Source organism: Taeniopygia guttata, chromosome 11 (assembly GCF_048771995.1).
Source record: "Taeniopygia guttata chromosome 11, bTaeGut7.mat, whole genome shotgun sequence".
In the NCBI taxonomy this organism is placed as follows: domain Eukaryota; kingdom Metazoa; phylum Chordata; class Aves; order Passeriformes; family Estrildidae; genus Taeniopygia; species Taeniopygia guttata.
In genome coordinates this window covers 10,443,391-10,469,985 of record NC_133036.1, presented here as the reverse complement: position 1 = coordinate 10,469,985, position 26,595 = coordinate 10,443,391, and the positions used below count along the sequence as shown (strand labels likewise).

Genomic DNA, 26,595 nt, shown 5'->3' with positions numbered 1-26,595 from the left:
ACTACTGGGATCACCCTGGGTGTGCTGGGTACCACCAGGGTCACCCTGGGTGACACTGGGACCACCCTGAGTGCCACTGGGATCACCCTGGGTGTGATGGGTGACACTGGGACCACCGTGGGTGACACTGGGACCACCCTGGGTGTGATGGGTGACACTGGGTCCACCCTGGGTGACACTGGGAGCACCCTGGGTGTGATGGGTGACACTGGGACCACCCTGGGTGACACTGGGACCACCCTGAGTGTGATGGGTGCTACCGGGAGCATCCTGGGTGCCACTGGGAACACCCTGGGTGTGCTGGGTGTCACCAGGGTCACCTTGGGTGCCACTGGGACCACGTTGGGCATGATAAGTGACACTGGGTCCACCCTGGGTGACACTGGGTCCACCCTGGGTGACACTGGGACCACCGTGGGTCTCACTGGGACCACCCTGGATGTGCTGGGTGACACTGGGACCACCCTGGGTGACACTGGGACCACCGTGGGTCTCACTGGGATCACCCTGGGTGTGATGGGTGTCACCAGGGTCACCCTGGGTGCCACTAGGACCACCCCACACCAACAGCCCTCACCCCTCTCCTGGATGGGAACCACCTCAGTTTTCATCTGCCAGGTACAGGAGGGAAATGGCCCCATCTGGGCAGGTGTGCAAGCAAAACCCCACAAACCTCACATCCGAGAGCTTTGCTGCCCCACACAGCCCAGCAGGACACGGAGATTTCCCTGCTCAGCCCCAGGATGGGATGGAAGGATGGGGCTGGTTGTTCAGGGCCACCTGAGGCAGCACCCCCCATCCTCCTCATCCCACTGGAGGCTCCTCATTCCTTCAGCTCAGAGATTTCCCAGACAGGGGCACCCTGGGGATGGGCATTTCGGGAGGGGCTGAATGTCTTCTGCTGCTGGAGGAACACGGAACAAAAACCTCCAACGTGTTCCTCGCTGATGAAACACCAAACGATTCCAAGCGAGCTAATAGTGGTTAATTCTCCTTTTCCCCTCTCCAGTCGTTCCCAGCTAAAGCCATGCTAAATTAGGTGAATAATTTGATAAATATATTAAGTGCCTAATGCCCCTGAAATGCATCTAATTGTGATTGCTATGGTGAGACAAGAAACGAGTCTTGAAAAGGGAGAGCTCAATTTTCATGCCATCGCTTAAAAATGAAAAATAAATGCTCGGGAGCGGCTGCTCGGCTCTCTCCGCTTCTGCTGAGTAATTTTCTCTCTTGAATTTTTTGGGGAGCTGCTGGGATGTGCCTTCACCTCTGCCAGGGTTGGGATGCGCACAGGGAATGCTGGAGTCCCCACTGGAGCACTGGCAGGGAGGGAAATAATAAAAAAAAATGGCTTGGAAATCTACTCAAGCAATTTATGGAAAATGGTCTCCTAATGACTCGAGTTTTTGGGATGATACTCACATAGTCCAGCTTTCATTTCTTCCCTGTTTGTATGTGGGAGACTGAATCTCCTGGGGTTTATCCAGGGCCCCGGAAAAATCCTGGTATTGGTGGCAAATTGCTGAGGAGGAGAAAGGTGGAGCTCACCTCTCTGTTTTCCTGCAGAATATCTGTCTCTGGGATAAAAAGATTATTTTTGGGGCTGTTTTACCAGTCATTCCTGTCCCAGCCACCTTCCAAGATCCCAAATGGGAGGCTGAGGCACAGAAGGAATAAAAGATTTCATGTGAGAAAGGTGGGAAACCACCTGTGGAGCTGGCTCACCCAAGGTTTGGGCTGTCCCTGGTTTTTGGGCTTTATCTTCCCCAGTTCAGGGATTTCGCTGGAATTCCGGGGAGTTGCAAACTTCCTACCTGTGGGAATCCAGGGCTTCCCTCTGGCTGCCCTGGCAGCTCTGGGACCCTGGCAGGGGTCAGAACCCCCCTGGACAGAGCCCCCAGAGACACTGGCTGTGATCTCTGGCCATGGAAAAGAGTTTTCAATCTTACAGGATGAATTACCAGCTCTGAGTGTTTGATAAGAGTAATAATTAAGTGTGGCACAGGTGCAAAAGTAAAATTTTAGGATTCTAGATTAGGGGTCTAAAGGGGACAAGATGGAGGAAATTGGGTGTGCCTTGTCCTTTTTCTCCTTCTTCATGCCCTCCATGTTTCACTGTGGTGTTGGCATTTTTCTGTTGGTTCAGGCTGGGGACACTGTCCAACGTAGGTGACAGATACTGGCACGTTATTGTAAATCCAGCACAGGTAGTTTGTGGTATTTAATGTTTGTACCATCCCACTGAGGGCAGAGCCCCACACGCTGCCCTGCAGGACAGAGCTGCGGCAGGGCAGCAGAACATGTTAGAGATAAACAGAATAAACAGCCTTGAAACAGCACAGACGAATTATGACTTCTGCTTTGGCAGCGGGGCTGACAGACAGAGACTTTTTGCAATTTTTGAATCATCAATACCTCAGATTCCAACACCTACCCTCATCCCAAACCTTCCCCAGCGCCAATCTGCAGGTGCTGGATTAATCCCTGAGGGTTGGGGCTGTGGGAGGAGCAGGATTGGGGGTGCTGGGGCACATCTGGGGCACATCTGGGGCACATCTGGGGCACAGCTGCCCCCCAGCCCCGCAATTTCCTTGCACAGGAACTCCACAGATGCAGCGGGGCCCTTTCCTCACCCGAGGATGTGCAATAATTATCGCTGGAGATGCCCACAGCTGATGGGCACTGGAGCCATGGGCGAGAGGGCGATGCAGGATACGGAGCAGGGATATTTTTGTTTGTACCTTCCAGGAGCTGCAGCTGCCCAGGGGTGATGCTGAGGTGGGCACAGACCCCTCTGTGGTGTCCCACAGCACCCACAGACCCCTCCGAGGGGCACCCAGCGCCCCCGGCACTCGCTGTGCCGGGTGGGTGGTACCCACACCCACCTCCCTGCCAGGAACACATCCAGCACCCAGCACCCCGTGGAGAGGGAGCACAGCCAGCACCCAGGGGGTGGGTGGCACTCAGCACCCACCGCAGCACGCCGTGGGTGGCACTGGGGACCTGCAGCACCCTGCAAGGGAGCACAGCCAGCACTGAACAAGGAGGGCACGTCCAGAACACACAATTCTGAACGAGGGGGGCACGTCCAGCACCCACAATCCTGTACAAGGGTGACAAATGCAGCACCCACGATCCTGTGGAACAGAGACAAATCCAGCACCCACAATTCTGAATATGACGGGCAAACTCAGCACCCACAATCCTGTGACAGGGAGACAAATCCAGCACCCACAATTCCGAATAATGGGGGCACAGATAGCACCCACAATCTGAATATGAGGGGCACAGCCAGAACCCACAATCCTGTACAAGAGTGACAAATCCAGCATGCAAAATCCTGTGATAAGGGGACACATCCAGCACCCAAAACCCTAAATGAGGGGGCCACATCCAGCACCCACAATCTTGTCAAAGGAGGGCACAGCCAGCACCCATGGTCCTGAATAAGAGGAGCACATCCAGCACCCACAATTCTGTACAAAGGAGGCAAATCCAGCACCCAAAACCCTAAATGAGGGGGGCACATCCAGCACCCACAATCCTGTCAAAGGAGGGCACACCCAGCACCCACAATTCTGAATAAAGGGAGCACACCCAGCACCCACAATTCGGAATATGGGGGGCACACCCAGCACCCACAATCCTGCCAAAGGAGGGCACAGCCAGCACGGCCCCATCCACGAGCTAGTAAAAAAATGTATTACCTAAAATATCTTTCCAAGAGGTGATTTCTGTGGGACTCAGATTCAGTCAAAGAAAGAAACTGAGAGTTTCTAGCCAGGCAAAAACCTGGGAAAGAGCTGGAGAAGAATGTAAATAATTCTTTATCTCTCTTGTTTCTCACATTGTTTGTAGTTAAGTTCTGTGCATCAAGCACTCTGCACCAATGCTATGGGTTGTTTTCACTTTAGAACCAATGGATTTGGCCTTTGCGAAGCTCTGTATAAAAGAGCAGCGTATTTTGAATAAATCAGAGTTTTACTCTCAGCAGCCTTTGGAGTCAGAGTCTTCTCATTCCCGTGACAGATTTTAAACAGCAAAGTCTCCTGGCGGGAGGAAATGGAGCTGAGGAACATCTCAGGGCTGGAGAAGCCCTCGGGGGAAGGCAGCCCTGGATCTGCCCTGTGCAGATGGAGTCTGGGCAGGAGGAGGGATGAGCCAGGGAGATGCAGGGATGCAGGGATGCTCCCAGCGGCCCTGGCTCTGGCTGCTGCAGTCCCCAAAGCTGAGCCATGGGATGGCCCCGGCCACCCCCTGAGCAGGGCTCGGGGCTGGGAGACTTCTCAGGAAGCCCAACACGCGTTAATTACGGTGTTAATTATCGCTGGGGGCACCTGGAGCATCCCACTCCCACTCGGCTGCAGACCCCACCCGACCCCGGCGCGGCTTCGGGTCCCAACTCCCCCCCCCCCCGAGGCTTTGGAGAGGAAAAATGTGAGAAAACAACGAGGAATGGTGAAAATGAGGAAAAATGTGAGAAAGCAGCGAGGAATGGTGAAAATGAGAGAGGAAGGGAAGGAGGGAGAGAGGGAAAGAAGGAAAGGAAGGAGGGAAGGAAGAGAAGAAGGGAAGGGTAGAAAAAGGAAAGGGAAAGGGAAAGGGAAAGGGAAAGGGAAAGGGAAAGGGAAAGGGAAAGGGAAAGGGAAAGGGAAAGGGAAAGGGAAAGGGAAAGGGAAAGGGGAAGGAAAGGAAAGGAAAGGAAAGGAAAGGAAAGGAAAGGAAAGGAAAGGAAAGGAAAGGAAAGGAAAGGAAAGGAAAGGAAAGGAAAGGAAAGGAAAGGAAAGGAAAGGAAAGGAAAGGAAAGGAAAGGAAAGGAAAGGAAAGGATCCAAACCTTCCCAGCAATCAGGAACTGCCGTGGGTGTAAAGTCACTGGTGACCTCTGGGATCATCTGTGTTTGCATCCAGAGCCCTTGTTGGGCTCTTTCTGTGCAACCACCAAAGGCTTTGAGCTAAAAAATTGTGAGAAAACAGGAAATACCAGGCAAAAAACCCTGACCAAGGTGGAACTGTTGGATATTGACAGCCCTGCCCTAAATCTCCCAAAACCTGGTGTTCCACGGAGCTTTCCCCCTTCAGCAGCTCCGGGGTGGAGCGGGAGCTGCGGGCACAGGCTGAGCCTCCATCCAGGGCAATTTGGGGGTTCTGGGGTGTGGGCAGGGCTGCGAGGGCAGGGCCTGGCAGGGACTGACCGTTCTCCCTGTGCTGGAAGGAAGGCGAGAACTCTTTGGCAGTGATCCTGGCGATCCGCGCTTCCTCCTGCGCTTTCTGCGCCGCCGTCACGGCCGCCTCCGCCTTGGCCCTGGAGTGAGAGGTCCTGCAAGGCAATAGAGACCCCGTTAGGCAGCTCCTCCCCGCCACGGGAACCCCCACATTGCCCCCACTGATTCCTCCAAAACCCTTTGGCCGTGAGGGAAGAGCTGCCAGCAGAGCTTGGGGATGGTTGGGGGCATCCAACACCTTCAGGAGCTGCTCCTCAGCCTGGGAATCACTCAGGAAATTCAGATTTGTTCCCCCAAAGTCCCTCCATCCCATATCCCACCCCGTCCCAGCAGCCTCTCTGTGCATCTCCCACGAGCCTCCGGGGTTGGATTTAAAGCTGGTTTGGTTGGTTTTTTAACCAAACCCATTTTTTTGGGGGATGAGAAAAAAAAAAAAAAAAAGAACATTTCCACGCCCACCCCCACGTTTTGCGTAAAATGCTGGGTGTAAATAAATATTAGGAGCAGAGGTAGGAGCGGGGGGTTCAGCTCTGGAGCCGCCTCCACCATCCCTTCACACATTTTGATCGGGGCACTTTTCCCCTCTGGAGCAACAACTGTCCCCTGCACTCACTGATGATTCCCCAAAGGCTTTTTTTGGATGGCATTTCATCCCATCACTCAGGATTTACAGCTTCTCTGAGAGCATCCTCCGGATGCTTTGCCCCTTTTTTCCCCCTTATCCGAGCCATCCAGGCACTTTCAAAAATTCCTGCTCCCACCCCGGTGCAGGCAGGGTTATAAATAACTCCACTGATTTCTTTTCCCTCCAAAATCAGGCCCTCCATCTCCTTTAATCATTTTTTTTCTGCCTCTCTCTGAATTCCCTCTAATTTCTCGACATCTGCGTGGAGAGGGAGTGCCATTTCTGACAGGCTCCTAAAAATGGAAAACAGGGCCAGGAATGTGCCTGCTTTGGTTGGAAGCATTGCCAGGGCTGGGGAACGGGGTGTGAGTGTGGCTGTGCTGTCACCTGTGCTTGCTCCTGACTCTGCTCAGGTCTCTTTGCTCTAATAAATGCTTTTTATTCCCAGCTGAGTAACCCTGGAAGTGAATCCGAGCTGTTTTCCAGAGTTACTGGAGGTGGTGGAGGGGCTGTGATGATGCTGCTGCAGGTCCTGAGGGTTCTCTGCTATTCATGCACCCAAAAATTGGGTTTAAATGGGTTTTTAGCCAGCTGGAGTCCAGCACTCTCCCTGCCCAGCACTCAGGTGGGGTCAGAGGAGGGGACAAAGGTGTCACAGCCCATTCCCTGTCAGGTGTCCCTGCCCTGCTCTTGGAGGAGGAGCAGGGATGTCCCAAGGAGGAGCTGCAGAAAACTGCTGGGAGGGGAGGTTCAGGCTGGAATCATGGAATGGTTTGGGTTGGAAAATACTTTAAAATTCATCTCATTCCAACCCCTGCCGTGGGCAGGGACAGCTTCCACTAGTCCAGGTTATTCCAGCCTGGCCTTGGACCCTGCCAAGGATCCAGGGGCAGCCACAGCTGCTCTGGACACCCTGTGCCATCCTCACAAATATTGGGAATCTCTTCCCAATATCCCATCCAAATCCACCCTTTTTCAGCTTCAAGCCATTCCTCCTTGTCCTGTCCCTCCATGCCCTGTCAGAGTCCCTCTCCAGGTCTCTTCTCAGCCAAATTTTTGGTACCAGCATGTTCTGTGGGAAACACTGGGGCATCAAACCTGTGCATTGAACCATCAGAGCCACCAGGAGGTTAAAATTCAGATTCTGCCCCTGCAAGCTCCTTAAATTCCTGCCATCTTCCAGGGGAGATTCTCAGGGGCGTGGATTTGAAAGAGGTTAAAATTCAGAGGTTAAAATTCAGAGGTTAAAATTCAGATTCTGCCCCCCCCAACTCCTTAAACCTCTGGCATCTTCCAGGGGAGCTTCTCAGGGATGTGGATTTGAAGGAGGTTAAAATTCAGAGGTTAAAATTCAGATTCTGCCCCTCCAAACTCCTTAAATTCCTGCCATCTTCCAGGGGAGATTCTCAGGGACATGGATTTGAAGGAGGTTAAAGTTCAGAGGTTAAAATTCAGATTCTGCCTCTCCGAGCTCCTTAAACCTCTGGCATCTTCCAGGGGAGATTCTCAGGGATGTGGATTTGAAGGAGGTTAAAATTCAGAGGTTAAAATTCAGAGGTTAAAATTCAGATTCTGCCCCTCCAAGCTCCTTAAACCTCTGCCATCTTCCAGGGGAGATTCTCAGGGACGTGGATTTGCAGGAGGTTAAAATTCAGAGGTTAAAATTCAGATTCTGCCCCTCCAAGTTCCTTAAATTCCTGCCATCTTCCAGGGGAGCTTCTCAGGGATGTGGATTTGAAGGAGGTTAAAATTCAGAGGTTAAAATTCAGAGGTTAAAATTCAGAGGTTAAAATTCAGATTCTGCCCCTCCAAGCTCCTTAAATTCCTGCCTTCTTCCAGGGGAGCTTCTCAGGGACGTGGATTTGAAGCTCCTCCATCCATTTCCAACCTAAATGGATTAAAATCACTATCCCTGGGGGGGTGGATGCATTTCCACCCCTGGAAAACTCACTCCAGTGGCTTCTGGGTCTGCTCATCCCATCACACCAAGGATCAGCCCAGGAAGTGCAGGGAATTTAAAATTGAAAACTTGGGGTTTGGCTCAAAAAAGGTCAAAAATCAATCCCATCAATGAGCCACCTCTGATCCAAAATACACTTGGGAAGGGATGGAAAGCACTGGATTCCCTGGAGCACAGGACACACTGGATTCCCTGGGCACAGGGACACACTGGATTCCCTGTAGTGCTGCTGATTAATTGTTTGTAAAGCTCCCCGAGACGCTGGCAGGAGTGAAAAGCAGAATTATGGAGATCCATACGTTGCATAATAAAATCCATAAGTATTCCCAAATAAACGCCAGTAATCCTGTTAGTGCTCGCATGACTCTGTCACATCCTAAATTTACCAGCTGGCGCCTTTCTCCACGCCTGCTGCTCGTGGCGTGTGCTAAATCTTAATTCCCACTTAATTGCCTGGAGTTAATTTCCCTGGAAAAGTGGGGTTTTTTCCTCCCTGACACATGGACAGGGCCCTGATCTCATCACTCTGCTCCTCCTTCCCTAAGTGCTGCCATAATTTTTTTTTTCTCCAAACTGGAGGCCACGGTGAAAATGAGGCTGGGGCCTTCCCCATAAAAAGGAATTTTATGGGATGGTTTGGGTTGGAAGGGACCTTAAAGATCATCCTGTTCCTGTGGGCTCATGAGGGGATGGAGTGATGCAAGAGGAGCTGTTTAATTCCTCCCACCTCTGAGCATCCCCAGCCTCCTCCTCCAGCTGGGATGAATCCAGGAGCCTGGGATAGTGGAAGGTGTCCCTGCCCCTGGCAGGGGGGGAATGGGATGGGCTTTAAGCTCCTTCCAACCAAACCATCCCATTATTCCAGGATTTTAGTGCACTTCACCATCCAAGCTGAGCTGGGGGAGGGTGCTCAGGCAAAGATTGGGATTGGGAAGAGCCAGAGGGGGGAAAACCAGGATGGTTTGTGGCTTTTGAGCCCTTATTTTTGGTCTCAGGGCAGAGATTCCCTGCTGGGGCTGGCCTGGAATATTTCATTTATTAATTTTTTGCCAAGCTGACTCACTCTTCTCGGAGGATGAGCGGGCAAGTGGTCAAACTGGCAAGGGGAGCTGGCAGGAGGCAGGGAAAAATCCCAACCAACCAAATTCCCGGAAATCTTTGCAGATCTCCTGTGATTTGGCCCGAGCTGAGAGGGGAAGGGATAATACCTGAGCCTGCTCCCTAATGCCAAGTTTATCAGCTCCAGCTAATCTATAAGAAGCTGGAATCAACTGATTTGCAAGGAAGAACTTGGCTTTTTAGGAATTCCAACGGTGACTCTGGGCTGGCTTGGAGTGAGCGAGGAGTGGATCCGAGGGTTCTGCTGCAGGTTTAGCCAAAAATGGGTGAACTCCCAGCAAAATCCTCAGGGATTCAGGAAGGAAGGAAGCAAAATTCAAACCAGGTGAGGCTTGAGAGGTGTTTTGGTTCCAGGAATGCTTTGGCAGTAGAACAAGTGGGACAAAGTGCTTTAAAATGAGGCTGGAAATTAGAGCGAGTTTACAGAAGCCCAGAAAGGTTTCAGAGCTGTGAATGTGACACCTGGAATTGCCAGGATGGCACCTGGAGAAACCTGGATCACTGGGGAGTCCTTCTCCATCCCTTCTTTGAATCCATCCAGGAGAGGGATTTGCCAATTTATTCCTATTTTTTCCAGCGTTTTTGTGCAGAAAATACGTTCCAATAAAAACCAGGCACTGAGCAAACTCATGCTTGGGGAGCTCTGTGCTGAACACAGAGAGAAATCCACATTATTGGGAATGTTAAAAGGCATTCTATGGGTAAGATTTCTGGGAAAGAAGGTCTGCTTCCCAAAATTCACAGGGCAGCTCTGGCTGTTGTATTCCAAGCAAAATTCTCGCTTCCCTGACCCCAAAGCCTGGCAGAGGGAAGGATGAAATTCCTGATTTATTGTTGGGATCCTGTGCAGGGATGGAGAAGCTCAGCCCTCCTCCATCCCAGAGCTCTCCCATTATCCCAACTCCAACAGGAGCACCACGAGGCTGCAACGAGTCCCAAACCCTTTCCACCCCATAAAAGGACCCCGTGGTCCCTATTTTTGTGGAAAACCTGGAAATTGGCAGGTTTCCCACAGGCTTCACAGGGAGTGGTGAGGATGGAGTTAAGCTGGCAGTGAGCTCATCCCTAATGAACAGCCTCAAGTTTTCCTAAGGGGCCGGGTTGGCTCCATCTGATCCACTTTGTCTCCAGGTCAATACTTCATCAGGCAGCTTTGGGGATGGTTTTTTTTCCTCTTTAAATGCATCTTTATCTTCCTATAGGAGGGGATGTTTTCTCTCCCTCCATTACAGAGCTTCATGTATTTTTCAAACGGCAAAATTCAATTAAAAGACACGCCAGCTGCAAGGAAATACTTCAGGAAAAATTCAGAGAGAGCGTTTGCAGGGCGTTTAAGGCTCCCTCATCCAAACCCCCGGGGTCGGGAAAGCCTTGGGATGCACCTTGTCCTGGGAAAGGGATGAAGGAGGAAAAGGAGATTTTCAGGGCAGCCTCCCCATGTGGGAAAGCCAGGCTGGCACGAGGCTGGGAAGGGATGGCTGGACGAGGTGAGGAAAAGGAGATTTTCAGTGCAGCCTCGCCAGCGGGAATCCCTCGGCTGTGTGGGCTTCTCGGGGGTTGTTTTCCAGCCCTGTGGCCCTGATTGCATCCCCTGAGGGGAACAAAGCACCGGCCCCGGGGATGCTGGTGCAGCTCTGCCGAGGAGATGGGATGGCTGTGGGATGGGGCAGGACAGCGATCCCATCTCCCAGAGCCCTGCCAGCCTGGCATCGATCGCTGCAACAACCCCGGGAGGCTCTGCCTGCTCCGGGCAGCCAAGAGGGGAGGTTGGCTGGGCTTTGTGCTCTCCTAGATGGGACAAATTGGGACTGAATTATTAATAAGCACTGCAGACTGTCTGGTTTCCACCTCTGCGGGAGCCTCTGTGATTTAGGGCACAGCTGCAGTGCCCATCCGTGCCTCCCTTTCCCATTCCAGGGGTTTCTCCGGGCACCGCATCCCTCATCCTGCATCTCCCATCCTGCATCCCTCATCCCTCATTCCTTATCCCTCATCTCATATCCTGCATCCTGCATCCCTCATCCCGCATCCTGCATCCCACATCCCACATCCCACATCCTGCATCCCTCGTCCCGCATCTTGCATCCCTCATCCCGCATCCCATATCCCTCATCCCTCATCTCGCATCCCTCATTCCACATCCCGCATCCCACATCTCGCATTCCTCATCTCATATTCCTCATCTCTCATCCCTCATCTTGCACCCCTCATCCCGCATCCCTCATCTCTCATCCCGCATCCCCCATCCCGCATCCCACATCCCTCATCCCGCATCCCGCATCCCTCATCCCTCATCCCGCATCCCGCATCCCGCATCCCTCATCCCACATCCCTCATCCCGCATCCCCCATCCCTCATCCCTCATCCCGCATCCCGCATCCCACATCCCTCATCCCTCATCCCTCATCCCCCATCCCACATCCCTCATCCCCCATCCCACATCCCTCATCCCTCATCCCTCATCCCTCATCCCTCATCCCTCATCCCTCATCCCGCATCTCACATCCCTCATCCCTCATTCCACAACCCGCATCCCTCATCCCGCATCCCTCATCTCTCATTCCTCATCTCATCCCACATCTCACACCCCACATCCCTCATCCCTCATCCCGCATCCCGCATCCTTCATCCCGCATCCCGCATCCCGTATCCCGGTCTCTCCAGAGGTTTGGGATGATCCCAGGCCGGAGCCAGGCTCTGTCTAGACACGGCCCCGGGGGAATGGGGAGATGGCGGCAGCAATTAACAACCTGTTTGTTATTTTCCCTATCTGGCGTTTATTGCCCCAATAAAACCCGCTCTTAATTCCAGCCTGGCTCTTCCCACAGCTCTGGCGGCTCCCCTGTTATTGCAGCAGGTTCGCCAGGAGTGATTTGTGCAGGCAGCAGCACCTCAGGGGGTGGAATATTAGACACACCAATTAGCTGTCTGTGGAGAAATTCCCATTTACCTGCTCGGCTCAGGCATTTTTCCCAGTCTGCTTTCCCCTCTGGTTTCCCCCCTTCCCATGGTTGGAATTCTTAATTAAGGGGGGGAAAAAAAAGCTGCTTAATGTGACCTCTGACATGATGTAATGCAGCCCCGAAGGTCTGCTGGGGCTCCTTGCAGCCAGACACAGAGCAGGTGCTGTGCATAGCAAAGAGAGAGGCAGAATTGGCAGCTCCAGATGGAGATTTTGGGATGGGAGCATGGATGGATCACCCCTGGGCTCTGGGGAGGAGCAGGAATGCTCCCACGAGCAGGAGAAAAGGTTGGGAGAGGCTGGGATGGCACGGGACGGATGGAATGGTGATGGCACGCCCCAAAAATAATGGCTCTGGAAGTCACATCTCAAGAGAATTAAGGGAAAAGAAACACTCAAACCCTTTCATCCTGAGCAAAACCAAAAAAAAATCCCCTCGATGTGTTTGTGGCTGCCCAAGAAAGCAAATCAGAGAGAAGCACGGAAAATGTTGTGGTCAAGAGGCCAAATCCAAGTTTCCTGTAGTTTTACAGCAGGAAATGTCACCTTAGGGGGGAAATCATTCCCAAGGCAGCTGGGAGAGCTCGTGGGCAGTGGGACAGGGAATGCTCGAGGTGTCCCAAACTGGAATACCCCAGCCCATTCCCTGTGCTCTCCCCAGCATCCCAAACTCAGGGGGAAGGAAAACCAGCAAGGAAATCACTCAATAATTCGGCTCAGCTCTGTGTTTTCCTCTTGATTGTGCTCCTGATATGAATTTTGCCTCTCCCTGGGAAGGAAAGGGTGTGGGGAGGGACAAGGATGGGGATGTTGCTGAAGGGAAGAGGGTGGGAGCAACCAGGAAACCCCAAATGGAGCTGGGAGAAGGAAAAAAGCACGGAGACGTCTTGGGAAAGCAGCAGAGAGAGCCCAGCCCTTCCCCTCGGTTCTTCTCCACCCTCAAACTTTGGGATGCAGCATCCCTGGGACACGGCAGGAGGGACCGGGTGTCCCAGCAGCCTCCCCACCCCCGGGAGGGTGAGGATGAGGATGGTGAGGGGCAGCCAGGGAAGGGATGTCTCCTTCCCTGCACAAAATCCCAGGGAAAAGCAGAGCTGCAGCTTCGTTGGGTGGGAAGAGCAGCGGAAAGGGAAAGGGAAAGGGAAAGGGAAAGGGAAAGGGAAAGGGAAAGGGAAAGGGAAAGGGAAAGGGAAAGGGAAAGGGAAAGGGAAAGGAGCAGAAAGGGAAAGGAAAATAAAAAGCAGCAGAAAGGGAAAGGGAAAGAAAAAGCAGCAGAAAGGGAAAGGGAAAGAAAAAGCAGCAGAAAGGGAAAGGGAAAGGAAAAGCAGCAGAAAGGAAAAGGAAAAGCAGCAGAAAGGGAAAGGAAAAGGAAAAGCAGCAGAAAGGAAAAGCAGCAGAAAGGGAAAGAAAAAGTAGCAGAAAGGGAAAGAAAAAGCAGCAGAAAGGGAAAGAAAAAGTAGCAGAAAGGGAAAGAAAAAGCAGCAGAAAGGGAAAGAAAAAGTAGCAGAAAGGGAAAGAAAAAGCAGCAGAAAGACAAAAGAAAAGCAGCAGAAAGGGAAAGAAAAAGCAGCAGAAAGGGAAAGGAAAAGGAAAAGCAGCAGGAAGGGAAAGGAGAAGCAGCAGAAAGAGAAAGGAAAAGGAAAAGCAGCAGAAAGGGAAAGGAGAAGCATCAGAAAGGGAAAGGGAAAGAAAAAGCAGCAGAAAGAGAAAGGAGAAGCAGCAGAAAGGGAAAGGGAAAGAAAAAGCAGCAGAAAGGGAAAAGGAAAGCAGCAGAAAGGGAAAGAAAAAGCAGCAGAAAGGGAAAGAAAAAGCAGCAGAAAGGGAAAGGAGAAGCAGCAGAAAGGAAAAGCTGGGTTTGTGGTGCTGTTTTTGGTGTATTTTGCTTTCCCTCCCCGAGGGATGAAGGGCTGCCCCACCCAAAGCAAGGGGAAGAGGCTCCATTCCATCACTTCGTGCCGGGCAGGCGGGAGCTCCTGGGGACCTCCCGGGTCCCGCTGCCCTCCGGGAAGGGCTGGACTCAAATCCAGGCGGATGATCCGCGCTGCGATGCCAGGGGGGAGGAGGAGGAGGAGGAGGAGGAAGAGGAGCTGGCAGCGCTTTCCCCGCTCTGCCCTCGCCTCCTGCCCGGCGTTCCCTTCCCATGGAAGCGCTGCTCCAGCCGGGAATCACCTCCCGTCCTCCCCGCCTCGCTGCCAGCCCGTGCCACCCCTCCCTGTCCCCTCCACCTGCTGTCCCCGCACGGGTGGCACCGCTCCCCGCTCCCGCCTCTGCCCCTCCTGCATCCCAAATCCCCTTTTCCTGCTCCATTCCCTGGTCCCTCCCAGCTGTGCTGGGATGCGGGTCTGGGACAGCTCTCCTGGCGGGGAGGGGACAGAGCCCGAGGGGCTGGCAGCGTCCGTGCCACTTCGGCACAGCCCAGCAAGGCTGGGAATGGATTTGGGAATGGTTTTGGGAATGTTTGTCACACACCTGGGCCGTGGATACGGGATGTTTTAGCTGGGAATGGTTTTAGGAATGGTTTTGGGAATGTTTGCCACACACCTGGGCCATGGATGCGGGATGTTTTAGCTGGGAATGGTTTTAGGGATGTTTGCCACACACCTGGGCCATGGATGCAGGATGTTTTGGCTGGGAATGGATTTGGGAATGGTTTTGGGAATGTTTGTCACACACCTGGGCCATGGATACGGGATATTTCAGCTGGGAATGGTTTTGGGAATGGTTTTGGGGATGTTTGTCACACACCTGGGCCATGGATATGGGATGCTTTGGTAGGGAATGGTTTTGGGAATGTTGGATGATGGATGGATGATGGATGATGGATGGATGGATGGATGGATGGATGGATGGATGGATGGATGGATGGATGGATGGATGATGGATGGATGGATGATGGATGGATGGATGATGGATGGATGATGGATGATGGATGGATGGATGGATGGATGGATGGATGGATGGATGGATGGATGATGGATGGATGACGGATGGATGATGGATGGATGGGTGATGGATGGATGGATGGATGGATGGATGGATGGATGGATGGATGATGGATGGATGGATGGATGGATGGATGGATGGATGGATGATGGATGATGGACGGATGATGGATGGATGATGGATGGATGGATGGATGGATGATGGATGGATGATGGATGGATGATGGATGGATGGATGGATGATGGATGGATGATGGATGGGGGATGATGGATGGATGATGGATGGATGGGTGATGGATGATGGATGGATGGATGGATGGATGGATGGGTGGATGGATGATGGATGGATGATGGATGGATGGATGGATGGATGGATGGATGGATGGATGGATGGATGGATGAGGGATGGATGGATGGATGGATGGATGGATGGATGAGGGATGGATGGATGGATGGATGGATGGATGATGGATGGATGGATGATGGATGGATGGATGGATGGATGGATGGATGAATGGATGGATGGATGAATGGATGGATGATGGATGATGGATGGATGGATGATGGATGGATGGATGGATGGATGGATGATGGATGGATGGATGGATGGATGATGGATGGATGATGGATGGATGGATGGATGGATGGATGGATGAATGGATGGATGGATGAATGGATGGATGATGGATGGATGGATGGATGGATGGATGGATGGATGGATGGATGATGGATGATGGACGGATGATGGATGGATGATGGATGGATGGATGGATGGATGATGGATGGATGATGGATGGATGATGGATGGATGGATGGATGATGGATGGATGGATGGATGGATGGATGATGGATGGATGGATGGATGGATGATGGATGGATGGATGGATGGATGGATGATGGATGGATGACGGATGGATGATGGATGGATGGGTGATGGATGGATGGATGATGGATGATGGATGGATGATGGATGGGGGATGATGGATGGATGATGGATGGATGGGTGATGGATGATGGATGGATGGATGGATGGATGGATGGATGGGTGGATGGATGATGGATGGATGATGGATGGATGGATGGATGGATGGATGGATGGATGGATGGATGGACACTGCAGGATGGCTGAGCCCGGGCTGGAGGTACGAATGCGCTGCCATGAGCCAGAGGTGGCCTTGTCACCCCCAGCAGCAAGGACAGCTGATCCTAATGGGACCCCTGACCCCTGGCAGCAGGGAGGGAGGTGGCAGGGAAGTGGCAGGGAGGGAGGGAACGCTCAGTTCCAGCAGCAGCAGAGCCCGGTGGAGCTGCCAGCCCAGGGGTGGATTGGTACGGGGGAGGTTTGAGGGAGAGGGGGCTTAGGAGAATCATCTTCTGCACAGCTGCTCTCAGCCTTGGAGCCACCTCCATCCCTGTGTGTTTCCCTCCCTGAGCCTTTGCATCCCTCAAGGAAAGGATGGAGAGCCCAGGAAGGGATGGAAGGAGAACATTCACCCCACACATCCTGGTGGGCTCCAGGTGATGCCCTCAGTGACCCCAACAGTGCCCAGCTCATGGGCTGAGGTGACACCTGCAAACCCTGAGCTCCAGCAGGGACCAGCAGCACTTCTCCAGAGGGCCACTGTGGGAATCCAGGGCTTCCCTCTGGCTGCCCTGGAGGACCTGGGACCCTGGCAGGGGTCAGGAACCCCCCTGGACAGAGCCCCCAGAGACACTGTCTGTGATCTCTGCCCATGGAAAAGAGTTTTCAATCTTACAGGATGAATTACAAGCTCTGAGTGTTTGATATCAGTAATAATTAAGTGTGGCACGGGTGCAAAAGTAAAATTTTAGGATTCTAGATTAGGGGTCCAAAGGGGACAAGATGGAGGAAATTGGGTGTGCCTTGTCCTTTTTCTCCTTCTTCATGCCCTCCATGTTTCACTGCAGTGTTGGCATTTTTCTGTTGGTTTAGGCTGGGGACACACTGTCCAACGTAGGTGACAGATATTGGCACGTTATTGTAAATCCAGCACAGGTAGTTTGTGGTATTTAATGTTTGTACCATCCCACTGAGGGCAGAGCCCCACACGCTGCCCTGCAGGACAGAGCTGCGGCAGGGCAGCAGAACATGTTAGAGATAAACAGAATAAACAACCTTGAAACAGCACAGACAAATTATGGCTTCTTCTTTAGCTACAGGACAGAAAGACAGACTTTCTACAATCTCAAAATCATCAATACCACAGATTCCGACAGGCCACGAGCAGAGGAATCCCCCCTGGAGCCAAAGCTGCCCAGAGAGGGGCTGGTGAGAGACCCTGCCCCACCTGGGCACCAGCTCAGCCTATCCTGCAGCCAGCTCAGCTCTGCCCCATCCTGGCTCTTTTTGTCCCTGCTGTCCTGACCCAAGGAAGGGGACACAAAAAAACACTTTGGGGGCCCTTAACCCCCACCTCTCCTCCTCCTCCTCCTCCTTTTCCCTCTCCATCCGCAGCAGGAGCCCCTGGGGCGGCACGAGGCAGGATTAGGGTCAGCAGCCAGCACCCCCAGGCACCCAAAAAGCAGCAGCAGCAGCAACCCGAAATCAAAGGCAGCCCAGACAATGGCAGAGCTGCAGGCTCAGGCCTGGCAGAGCATTAAGCAGCAGCACTACCCGGGCCAGGAGAGCCGGTGGGGACATTAGCACCACTCTCAGAGCACGGCTGTAGCAGCTTTGCTTTTCTCTGCCTTGGCCCGAGCTGCCTTTCCATTTTCCTCAAGAAAATACCTGTTTGGCTCTAAGAACCTCCTGCACTTTGCTGCTCGGCTCTCGGGGGCTTTTCCTGCCTGACGTCAGCCCTGGCTGCAGCATCCTGAGGGAGCATCCAGGGTGAGTCCAAACATCCCCCTTCTCCCCTCCTCACTGCCAGCTTGGCTTTATTTCCTTCCTTTTCCTATTTCCCCCCAGTTTCCCTTTTCTGGAGTGGAATGACACTGTGCTAATTTGTGGCCCAGCTCCCCCTGAGACTGTGGAGCTTTAATTATATTTTTCTCCTGGTCGGTGCAAGGCTCGGCTATAATTATGCCAGGGAGAGCATTACTTAGGAGTGACCTGGGAGCAGAATTCCCTCTGGGAGCCAGGCTGCTCCCAGGAATTGTTATTTAAGGTGCTGGGCAGCAGATCCCCATGCTGGAGAGGAGTGAAGTGTTTGCCACTGGGACTCATCCATGTGAGTCCCTCCTTCCATAGCCAGCCCAGCCACTCATTACAAACCTGGGAACTGTGGAAGCAAGAGGAAACCCTGGAGAGATGGAGGGTCTGTCAGCCCTGCTTTAGAACTGCCATCAGCCACCCTGGAGAGCTGGAGTCACCCCTGATCTCCCCCACCATTCCCTGTGCACCCCATCTCCACAGCAGATGGGTTTTTGGCTGTGCCAAAACCCAGCAGCTGGGCTGAGCTCCCTGGCCCACCTTTGTTGCCTGGATATTTTATTTTAGTGGCTAATGGCACACCAGAGCCTACAGATAATTTGCCTGAGGTGTCAATTAGCACTAATGAGATGGGACTCGGGGTGTCTAGTGCATCCTTCATCCTTCCAGGGTGGAGCAGAAAGAGTGCTGCCTCTGGGCTGATTTGAGAGGAATTTGTTTGTCCCTGCTGCCCTGACCAGAGCACTGATTTGAGAGGGAATGAAGGTCTCCCAGAGCACTCAGAGAACACCCTCAACATTCCATTTAAACAAGCTGGGAAAGAATTCCCTCTATGTCTCCCCCTGATCATGGAATCATGGAAAGATTTGGGTTGGAAAGGATCTTAAAGTTCATCCAGTCCCACCCCTGCCACCCTTCTCTACCCCTTCCAAACTTTCTCCTGGCCTTGAACCCTTCCAGGGATGGGCCAGCTGCCATCAGCAGGAGTTCCTCACCCTCATTCACATCCCTTCCTCCCCGTTCACTTCACCTGAACAATTCCAGAGAACCAGAGGGAATTGTGCGTTCTCCCACTTAAATTACAGCAAAGAAAATTTAAGAGAATCTCCTCTTGACCCTAAAAGAAATCCCTTAAACGTGCAGATATCACTGTGCACTACTCAGGCTCCACCAACTTTAGGAAAACAATTTACTTGTCTCCAGCACACTGTGTTTTTAGCCTACTTTCCTCAGGAAATGGGGCTCACTCCTGTGATTGTGCTGTTTATATATCTATATGCCATCACTCCCACACTAATAACTTTTGAACGTGTTGGCCAATTCCAACCAAATCTGACAGAGCGGCAGAGTTTTCAAAAATACTGAATTCTTACAAATTTAATGAAAGCTGTGGGTGGGCACATTTTTTTTTTTTTTCCCCCCCACCGAGGGAAAGGCTGCAGAGTGAACTCGGTATGATCAGACAGAAAAGAATACACACACACAGAGCCACGCCGGGAAATTGGAGTTTATGTTGGCATTAAAGGGGGGATGTTCCACCCCTGAGCCCCAAAACCTCGGGAATGAGCACCAGGGTTCTCCCCCAGTTCTGTTTTGTGGCATTTGGATGATGCAGTTTGGTGTGGACACTGCAGGGGAGGGTTCCTTCATTAGGAAGCTTTAAAATTAAATCCGACTAAGATTAATAAGAAAGCTTTTCCAGCTGGATCTCAGTATGTAAAACCTTGCTCTGCTCTGGTTCTGCAGGCTCAGGGACTCTGCCAAAACCCTCAGGAGGGGGGAGAGCTCGAGCTGAGGGATTGGAGGTTTCAGACAAAGCGGTTTAAGGTAAAAGAGCAGAGATTTACATGGGATATTGGGAAGGAATCCTTCCCTGGACCCACCTAATCCCATCCATCTCCAGCTCTCCATCTTCCACCCTCCACTCCCCAGCAGAGCCCTGGACCACCCAGTCAGTGCAGGGCAGGGAGGTGTTCACAACTGGCATTCCTGACTTGATTTCTTCCTCTTCTCTCCCATAATTAGAGGTGGAATATTACATGTCAAGAGCTCATTAAGCATTTCTAGCAATCCCACTCTCATGGTGTTCCAGAATCATCACCACTGGGGCATTGAGGATGCTCAGGTGCTCAGACCCAGCACCCCATGGCAGACTGGAGCTCCACATTTCCAGGATCCATCCCACAGCACACTGGAGCTCCAAATCTCCAGGATCCATCCCACAGCACACTGGAGCTCCACATTTCCAGGATCCATCCCACAGCACACTGGAGCTCCACATTTCCAGGATCCATCCCACAGCACACTGGAGCTCCACATGTCCAGGATCCATCCCACAGCACACTGGAGCTCCACATTTCCAGTTCTGCAGCCTTTTGAGGCATTCCCATCCATCCCCAGACCACAGGGAAAGATCTGGCCTTCCCACCCCTCTGCAGTCTGCTTCCTACCTGCCATTCTAGTGGGATTTTTGATTTTTTTTCCCCAACCATCAGCTCAAAAACATCATCAAGCCCAAATGTGCTCCCAAAGCAGGCCCAGGAGGCTCATTCATATTGCAGATAAGCCCTTGGCAGACGTGCTGATAAAGATTTCAAGTGTGACTCTGCATATAAATATTCCAGACCCAACAATTAATCCAACACAGGAGGCTGAGGAGGTACCTGGGTTTTTCCCCTAACTCCAGCCCTTTTTCCCAGCCTGGCTGCTAAATATAGCCCTCGCTCAGGAAACAGAAAGGAATGACATGCTCTAATAAACCACCCCAAAATGTGATACAAAGAGCCCTGAATTCTCCAGAGGAGCTTTTCCTCCTCACCTCACCGCTGGTCTGGGAGCTTCCTGCAAGGCACAGAGCTTCAGGTGCCTTTTGGGAGCCAGCTACAGGGTGCTTGAGCTGGCCCTGCTTTGAGCTGGGACCTTATTTCAACTTAAATTAGACGTGGCTCGTTTTCCCCTTCCCTCCTGCTGGTTTCCAGCAGATCCCAGATCTGGATCTCTGCTGTGGGGGCAGCACAGGGAGAAGGGGCGTTGTAGGGTACCCAGATCTGCTGCTTTCCAGCAGAGCCTCCCCAGGGCTGAAGCCACATATTTGACTGGTTTTCCACTCAAAACCCCTTTTGGGAATGGAAATAGCTGGGAATCCTCCCTGCACAGGCCAGCCTTGGGATGGTTCCTCATGGCTGTGAGTCAGGCAGAGGATTTGGGCAAACTCAGGAGCTCTCCTGCTTATCCACGAGGAGAGGGGAAAATGGGACAAATAACCCAGCACCCCCTAAGTGACAGCACTCAGCCTGTGACACCACCAAAGTGCCACCACCCCCTGCCCAGGCTGCCCCGCTCTGGTGACCCTGCATGGCCTCCCTGCCTCACTTGGGGAGGTTGTGCATCCCCAGCCCACTGGGAATTTACCAGAGGGAAAAGTGGGCTTGGATCCACCCTGTTTTAAGCAGCACCCCAAAACTTGGGCAAGCCAAAGCTGCTGCAAGATCCATGCAGCACCAACCTGCAGATCCACCACGAGCCTCTTTCCTCCAGCAACGCCCCTACTGCAACAAAAATTCCCACCCCATTTCTCCCAAATCCCCAGGGCGGGATCCCAGCTCAGACACACCGGGACGGGCAGGATCCCCTTACCTGGACGCCGCGATCTCCGCTTTCTGCTTGGCGATGGTGGCCGCCCTCTCGGCCGCCTCCACGGCCCGATCCACCTTCTCCCGGATCTTGCTGGCACGCAGTGGGATGAGGTTCTTCCTCTTGCCGCTGACCAGGATGTTCTGCTTGTACTTGCCCTCCTCCTTGGTGCCATCGGGGAAGGTCATGCAGCCGTAGCCGTGGCGCTTGTTGTTGGCCCACTCGCCCTCGTACTTGAGCCCGTCCGAGCGCTGGCTCACGCCCGAGCCCGAGCGCTTGTCGTTCTTCCACTCGCCCACGTAGATCTCGGTGGTGGTGGCGTCGATGTCGTCTTCGATGACCGAGAGCTCGGCCTCGCCCTCGCCCAGGCTGATGGTGGAGTTGATGTCGCTGGCGGTGGAGCTGACCGTGCTCATGCCGGCCTCGCTCCGGAACGAGCTCTGCTTGCTCCGCTGGCTGGCCAAGGAGCTCTTGGACTCGGACTTGCGGAGCTTGAGCCCGCTCAGCAGCGAGCGCCGGAAGATTCCCTTCTTCTTGCTCTTGAGGATCTCGGCGTCGCTGTGGGCCATGAGGACGAAGCCGCCGCGGGACACGGCCGGGCTGCCAGCCACGGCGGGCGAGGCGTCGGGGTGCAGCGCCGTGCCGTTGGTGTGCTCGCTGCGCAGGGAGTTGATGGATGTCCTCAGGGGTGACCTGATGACCGCAGCCATGCCGTAGGGAACGCTCTGCCGGACGCCGTAACCCTGGCGCATCCCTCCGACCCACTGGCCCTGGTATGTCCCTGCGGAGAGGAGACAAAAGCAAACAGAGGGGAGGTTGTGGCATCAAACTCCTCCGGGAGATCTTTACAGCTAAGGAATCCCAGTCCCATCTCCAGGATGAGGATTGCAACGTCAGGTTGTGGAGGGAAAATTGATTGGAGTCACAGAATTTACAACAACACAACAGAATTCACAACTTCCAACCAACAGGTTGGAAGAGACCTTAAAGAGCATCGTGTCCAACCCAGCCCCAACACCTCAACTCAACCCTGGCACCCGGTGCCACGTCAGTTGGAAGAGACCCTTAAAGAGCATCGAGTCCAACCCAGCCCCAACACCTCAACCAAACCCTGGCACCCGGTGCCACATCAGTTGGAAGAGACCTTCAAGATCATCGAGTCCAACCCAGCCCCAACACCTCAACTCAATCCTGGCACCCAGTGCCACACCCAGGCTTTGTTAAACATACCCAGGGATGGGGACTGCGCCACCTCGATTGCAGGCTTGCACTCCAGCTGCAGCACAGGGGGGTTAGAAACCATCCAAGGCATCAAGGAACTGCCCCGTGGATCAATCCCTAACGTGAAAGGGAAGGGAGCAGGGGTGTGGAGTGGGGGAATGGTTATCCAGGAGCGCACTCCATGCTGCTGGCAGCGATGGCATCTCACAGTGGATGGATAATGTATAACAATACATTTATTTATACACACAGTGCCTTTATCCGGTGTGCTGGGGAAGGAAGCAGCTCCATAGAAATAAAGTCCTCACGGGGGGAGATCCTTTTGGATATTCCCCTTGGAATTGTGTCCCTGATGGAGCTCCTACATTTGCGTGGGCACTTCCTGGAGTTTCTTAACTGGTTGTTGGTGGCATGAAACACACACAAGGCTCCAGCATGGCACTGGGAACGGGGGGACACGGAGCCCACCCACCCAGCTGGACCTCAGCACCGAAATACGGGTTGGGTGGTAATCTGCTCAGGGCTCCTAATCCCATCCCCTCCTGGAGCTCGGAGGTTGGCACAATTCCAGGCCTTATGCCAGCCCACTGACCTGCAGGGCTTGTTTTTATTCTTAGGTTGGTTTAATCTTCTCCAGACCAGCTCGAGATGCAGTGATCCACTGTGAGCCCTCCTGGGGCAGACCGAGGAGCCCGAGGATGGCTCCGAGCTGGGCCCTGGAGCTGCTGGAATGCTGTGAGCAGTCCCAGCCCCGGGATGTGAGGAGCTGGGATGGGCACAGGCAGCGCCTCCCAGCACTGGGACCTCCCTTTGTGCCAGCCCCGTTCCTACATGCCCAGGGAGCCTTAAAATGGTCCTGCTGAAACTGTGAACCCTGCATGGATCTGGCCAGTCCCACCCCAGCACTCCCTGAGGAATTTCCCTGCCCAGTTCTGGGGCTCAGCAGCACAGAAGGGATCTGGGCTGGAGCAGCCCATGCTGAGCACAGGAACTGCTTCCTGAGAATGTGAAACCAGCACCTGGCCACATTTTGGGGTGTATTTTGGGGTGCTTCAGCTGTCTTTTAGCTGCCAGTGCTTTGAACAAATCCCCCAGGATTTAGGCATCCTTCTCCGTGCTCCAATGGCATTACATTATTGGGGTGGCAGCTTTGTGCACCCCAAAAGATCCATCAGGCCCAAGCTGGGACCCCACAGAGCCTGCCTTGGAGAGGCAGGAACAGGCAGGATTTACTGAGGGTTTATAGGATTAGCACTGGGATTAGGGCAGGCACTGGCAGGGCAGGGCAAGGAGGTGGTGACAGGGAGAAGGATGGGGGACAACCTGCAAGATGCAGCTCAGGGGACACAGCAGACATGTCCAGTGGGGGGGTTTGAGCAGCAAGCCTGCCTTGTCCCCTGTGGTGTCCCCAAGAACGGGGAACAACCAGTGCCATGCACCCACAGCTCTCCCCATGCCTGGCATGGTGGCTGTGGCAGAGCCTGCCAAGGTGTCCCTGCGTTCCCTGGGCACCTGGCAGCACCTCTCTTCCCTTCCTGGCTCCATTTCAGAGTGTCTCAGCAGGACAATGGAGCAACCTGGGGAAGGATTCCCCCCAGACTCTAAGTTCCCATGCCATGGAGCTCCCAGGGTGGCTTGGGATGTCCTCACACAGCGCTCCTACTTCCCTGGAGATGGATTCAGTGCGTTTCAGGGACGGATGCAGTGTGGGCAGGGGCACAAGGAGAACAGTTCCTGCATGAGATCCACCAGATCCCACCCTGCCCACATCCCCATCTCCCTTTCCCTTGGCTGAATCCCTTGACACGAGCCCTGACCCCACACAGGTCCCCTCGGCCTCCTCATCTCCTGGCAAACGTGCAGCTGAAAAACCTCCCTGGATTCAGCTGGAGCAACGTGAAGGATCACAGCCCTGTGCTGAAAACCTGAGGGACTGTCAGGGAGCAGAACAAAGAGCTGTGGGCTGGAGCACCGGTGGCAAATTGGTCACAGCAGGTCACAGCTGCAGCCTGTGCCTGTCCCCAGCCAGGCTGAGGTGGCCAGGATGCTGCCATCCCTACCTGCCCATCCCTGCCTGCCCATCCCTGCCTGCCCATCCCTGCCTGCCCATCCCTGCCTGGCCTTCCAAACTGCTCCTGGAATGGCACAGCTGCCAGGAGCAATCTCTCCTCAGCATCTCCTTGGCAAGGTGGATTTTCCAGCCACTCCATCCCTCCTTCTTGTCCTCTCCCAGCACCGTGGAGCAACTCCCAGCCCCCAGCTCTGCTTTCGTGGGTGCTGTTTCTTCCCTGCAGGAGGCAGCAGCATGGATTATCCCTAGGGATTGCCTCAGAGGCCACGCTCATGTCCCTGATGGCCACCAAGACATCTGGGCAGCTTCATGGCCACCAGCAGATCAAAGAGCTTCCTGCCAGGGAGCTCAGCCCTTCCTCAGCAGCAGCGCTCTGTGAGAGCCCAGAGCATCCCTCTGGCTGCCTCCAGACCCTGACAGGGGGCTCAGAGACCTTGGCACGAAGTCAAAAACACCCGTGGGTTCCATTTCAGCCCATGGAAAAAGCTGCCAACTTTGTATGAGGAATTACAAGCCACAAGGGTTTGAGTAGTGTGATAGTTGAGTCAACACAGGGTGGAAAAGTAGAATTTTAGGGTTTTTTAGACTAGGATTCAGGGGGTCAAGATAGAAGGATTTGGGTGTGTCCTGACCTTCTTCTCCTTCTTCTTGTCCTCCATGTCTTGCTGTGATGGTGACACTTTTCTACTGGTTTAAGGCACAGACACACTGTCCAACATAAATGATAGATATTGGCACAATATTGTAAACACAGCATACGTAGTTTTTGGTATAAAATGCAAACACCACCCTGAGGACAGACAGAATGCCATGGCCGACCTGCTGGACAGAGCTCAGCAGGTCAGAGAAAGAATGTTCTAGATAAGGGAAAATAAACAGCCTTGAGAAGCTGATCCTACGCATTTTAGACTCCTTTGGCTGCACAGGCTGGGAAATGAGGGCTTTTACGTTCTTGGGGTCATCCCAACACACAGAGACACACAGACCCCGAGAGCACTCCTTCCTTACCCTGACTTGGTGATGTTTTAAACTCTGGACACCCAGGATTTGGCCATGAGCATCTGATCTGCATTGCTAAGCTTCTCCCGAGCCCCGCTCAGCTTAACCTCTGCCCCAACATTTGCAGATATCTGCACAAAGCTTGGTCTCACATGGAGCCCGGAGACTCCTCGTCCCTGCAGAGGAAACGGGATTTCAGGATATTCCCCTTCACGTGCCAGGATGTGTGGATATTCTCAGTTCAGTCAGAGAGAAAAAGAGAGGGAAAAAGCCTGGGGAAAAGTCTGAGAGGAATGTAAACAATTTATTATCTTGCTTTCCATTCATATTATTTATAGATATGTTCTACCACACTGACCTAAGTCCAGCACACCGATCAGGTGAAATGTTTTTCTTTAAGAGCAATGGAACTAATGTTCACGTGTTCTCTATAAAAGAGAGAAGTGATTTTGAATAAAGATTCATTTTGACTTCTGAAATGGTGCGAGTCATTTCTCCCATCCCTGGCTCAACAGTGTCAAGGATGGACCGGCTGCAGCTGCTCCAGGCTCGGGAGGTGGAAAGGGAAGGTGCAGCAGGAATCTGGCACGGTGGGGACAGCAGGGTGGGGCTGGGAGAGGTGGAATGAGCATTTCTGGTGGAACAGAATCATCTGCCGAGGTGCTGAAGGGGCAATTCCAAGGATTTCGGTTCTGAGCACCTCCCAGGGTCAGGATGCATGAGGAGAATGTGTCTGCCTTGGGATGGGAGGCACGGAGCAATCCAAGGCAGTCCTGGCCACAAACCCATTGATTGCCCAAGCCAGAGAAGAGCCAAAGGCACCATGATGGAGGAGAACCCCTGGGAAGGAAAAAGTCCCAACCTCTTCCCTCAGCCATGCAGGGCACTCCTATGGATGCCTCCAAGAATCCAAAAATATCCATCCCACTTCTGGGTGGCCCTTTTG

At 53.2% G+C, this 26,595-nt stretch overlaps 1 protein-coding gene across 2 annotated transcripts in view; it reads right to left on the bottom strand.

The window, feature by feature from the left end:
* Positions 1-26,595, bottom strand: part of JPH3 (junctophilin 3) — a 50,918-nt gene that overhangs the window by 12,350 nt on the left and 11,973 nt on the right. For both annotated transcript variants that reach the window (XR_012057685.1, XM_030282698.4), the window contains exons 2-3: positions 21,362-22,139; positions 5,195-5,319 (exon numbers count right to left, since the gene is read on the bottom strand). Coding sequence is in view for 1 of the 2 variants with exons in the window: in XM_030282698.4 (XP_030138558.3) it covers positions 5,195-5,319; positions 21,362-22,139 (903 nt within the window). In the remaining variant the exon portion in view is untranslated. The remainder of the gene's footprint in view (positions 1-5,194; positions 5,320-21,361; positions 22,140-26,595) is intronic.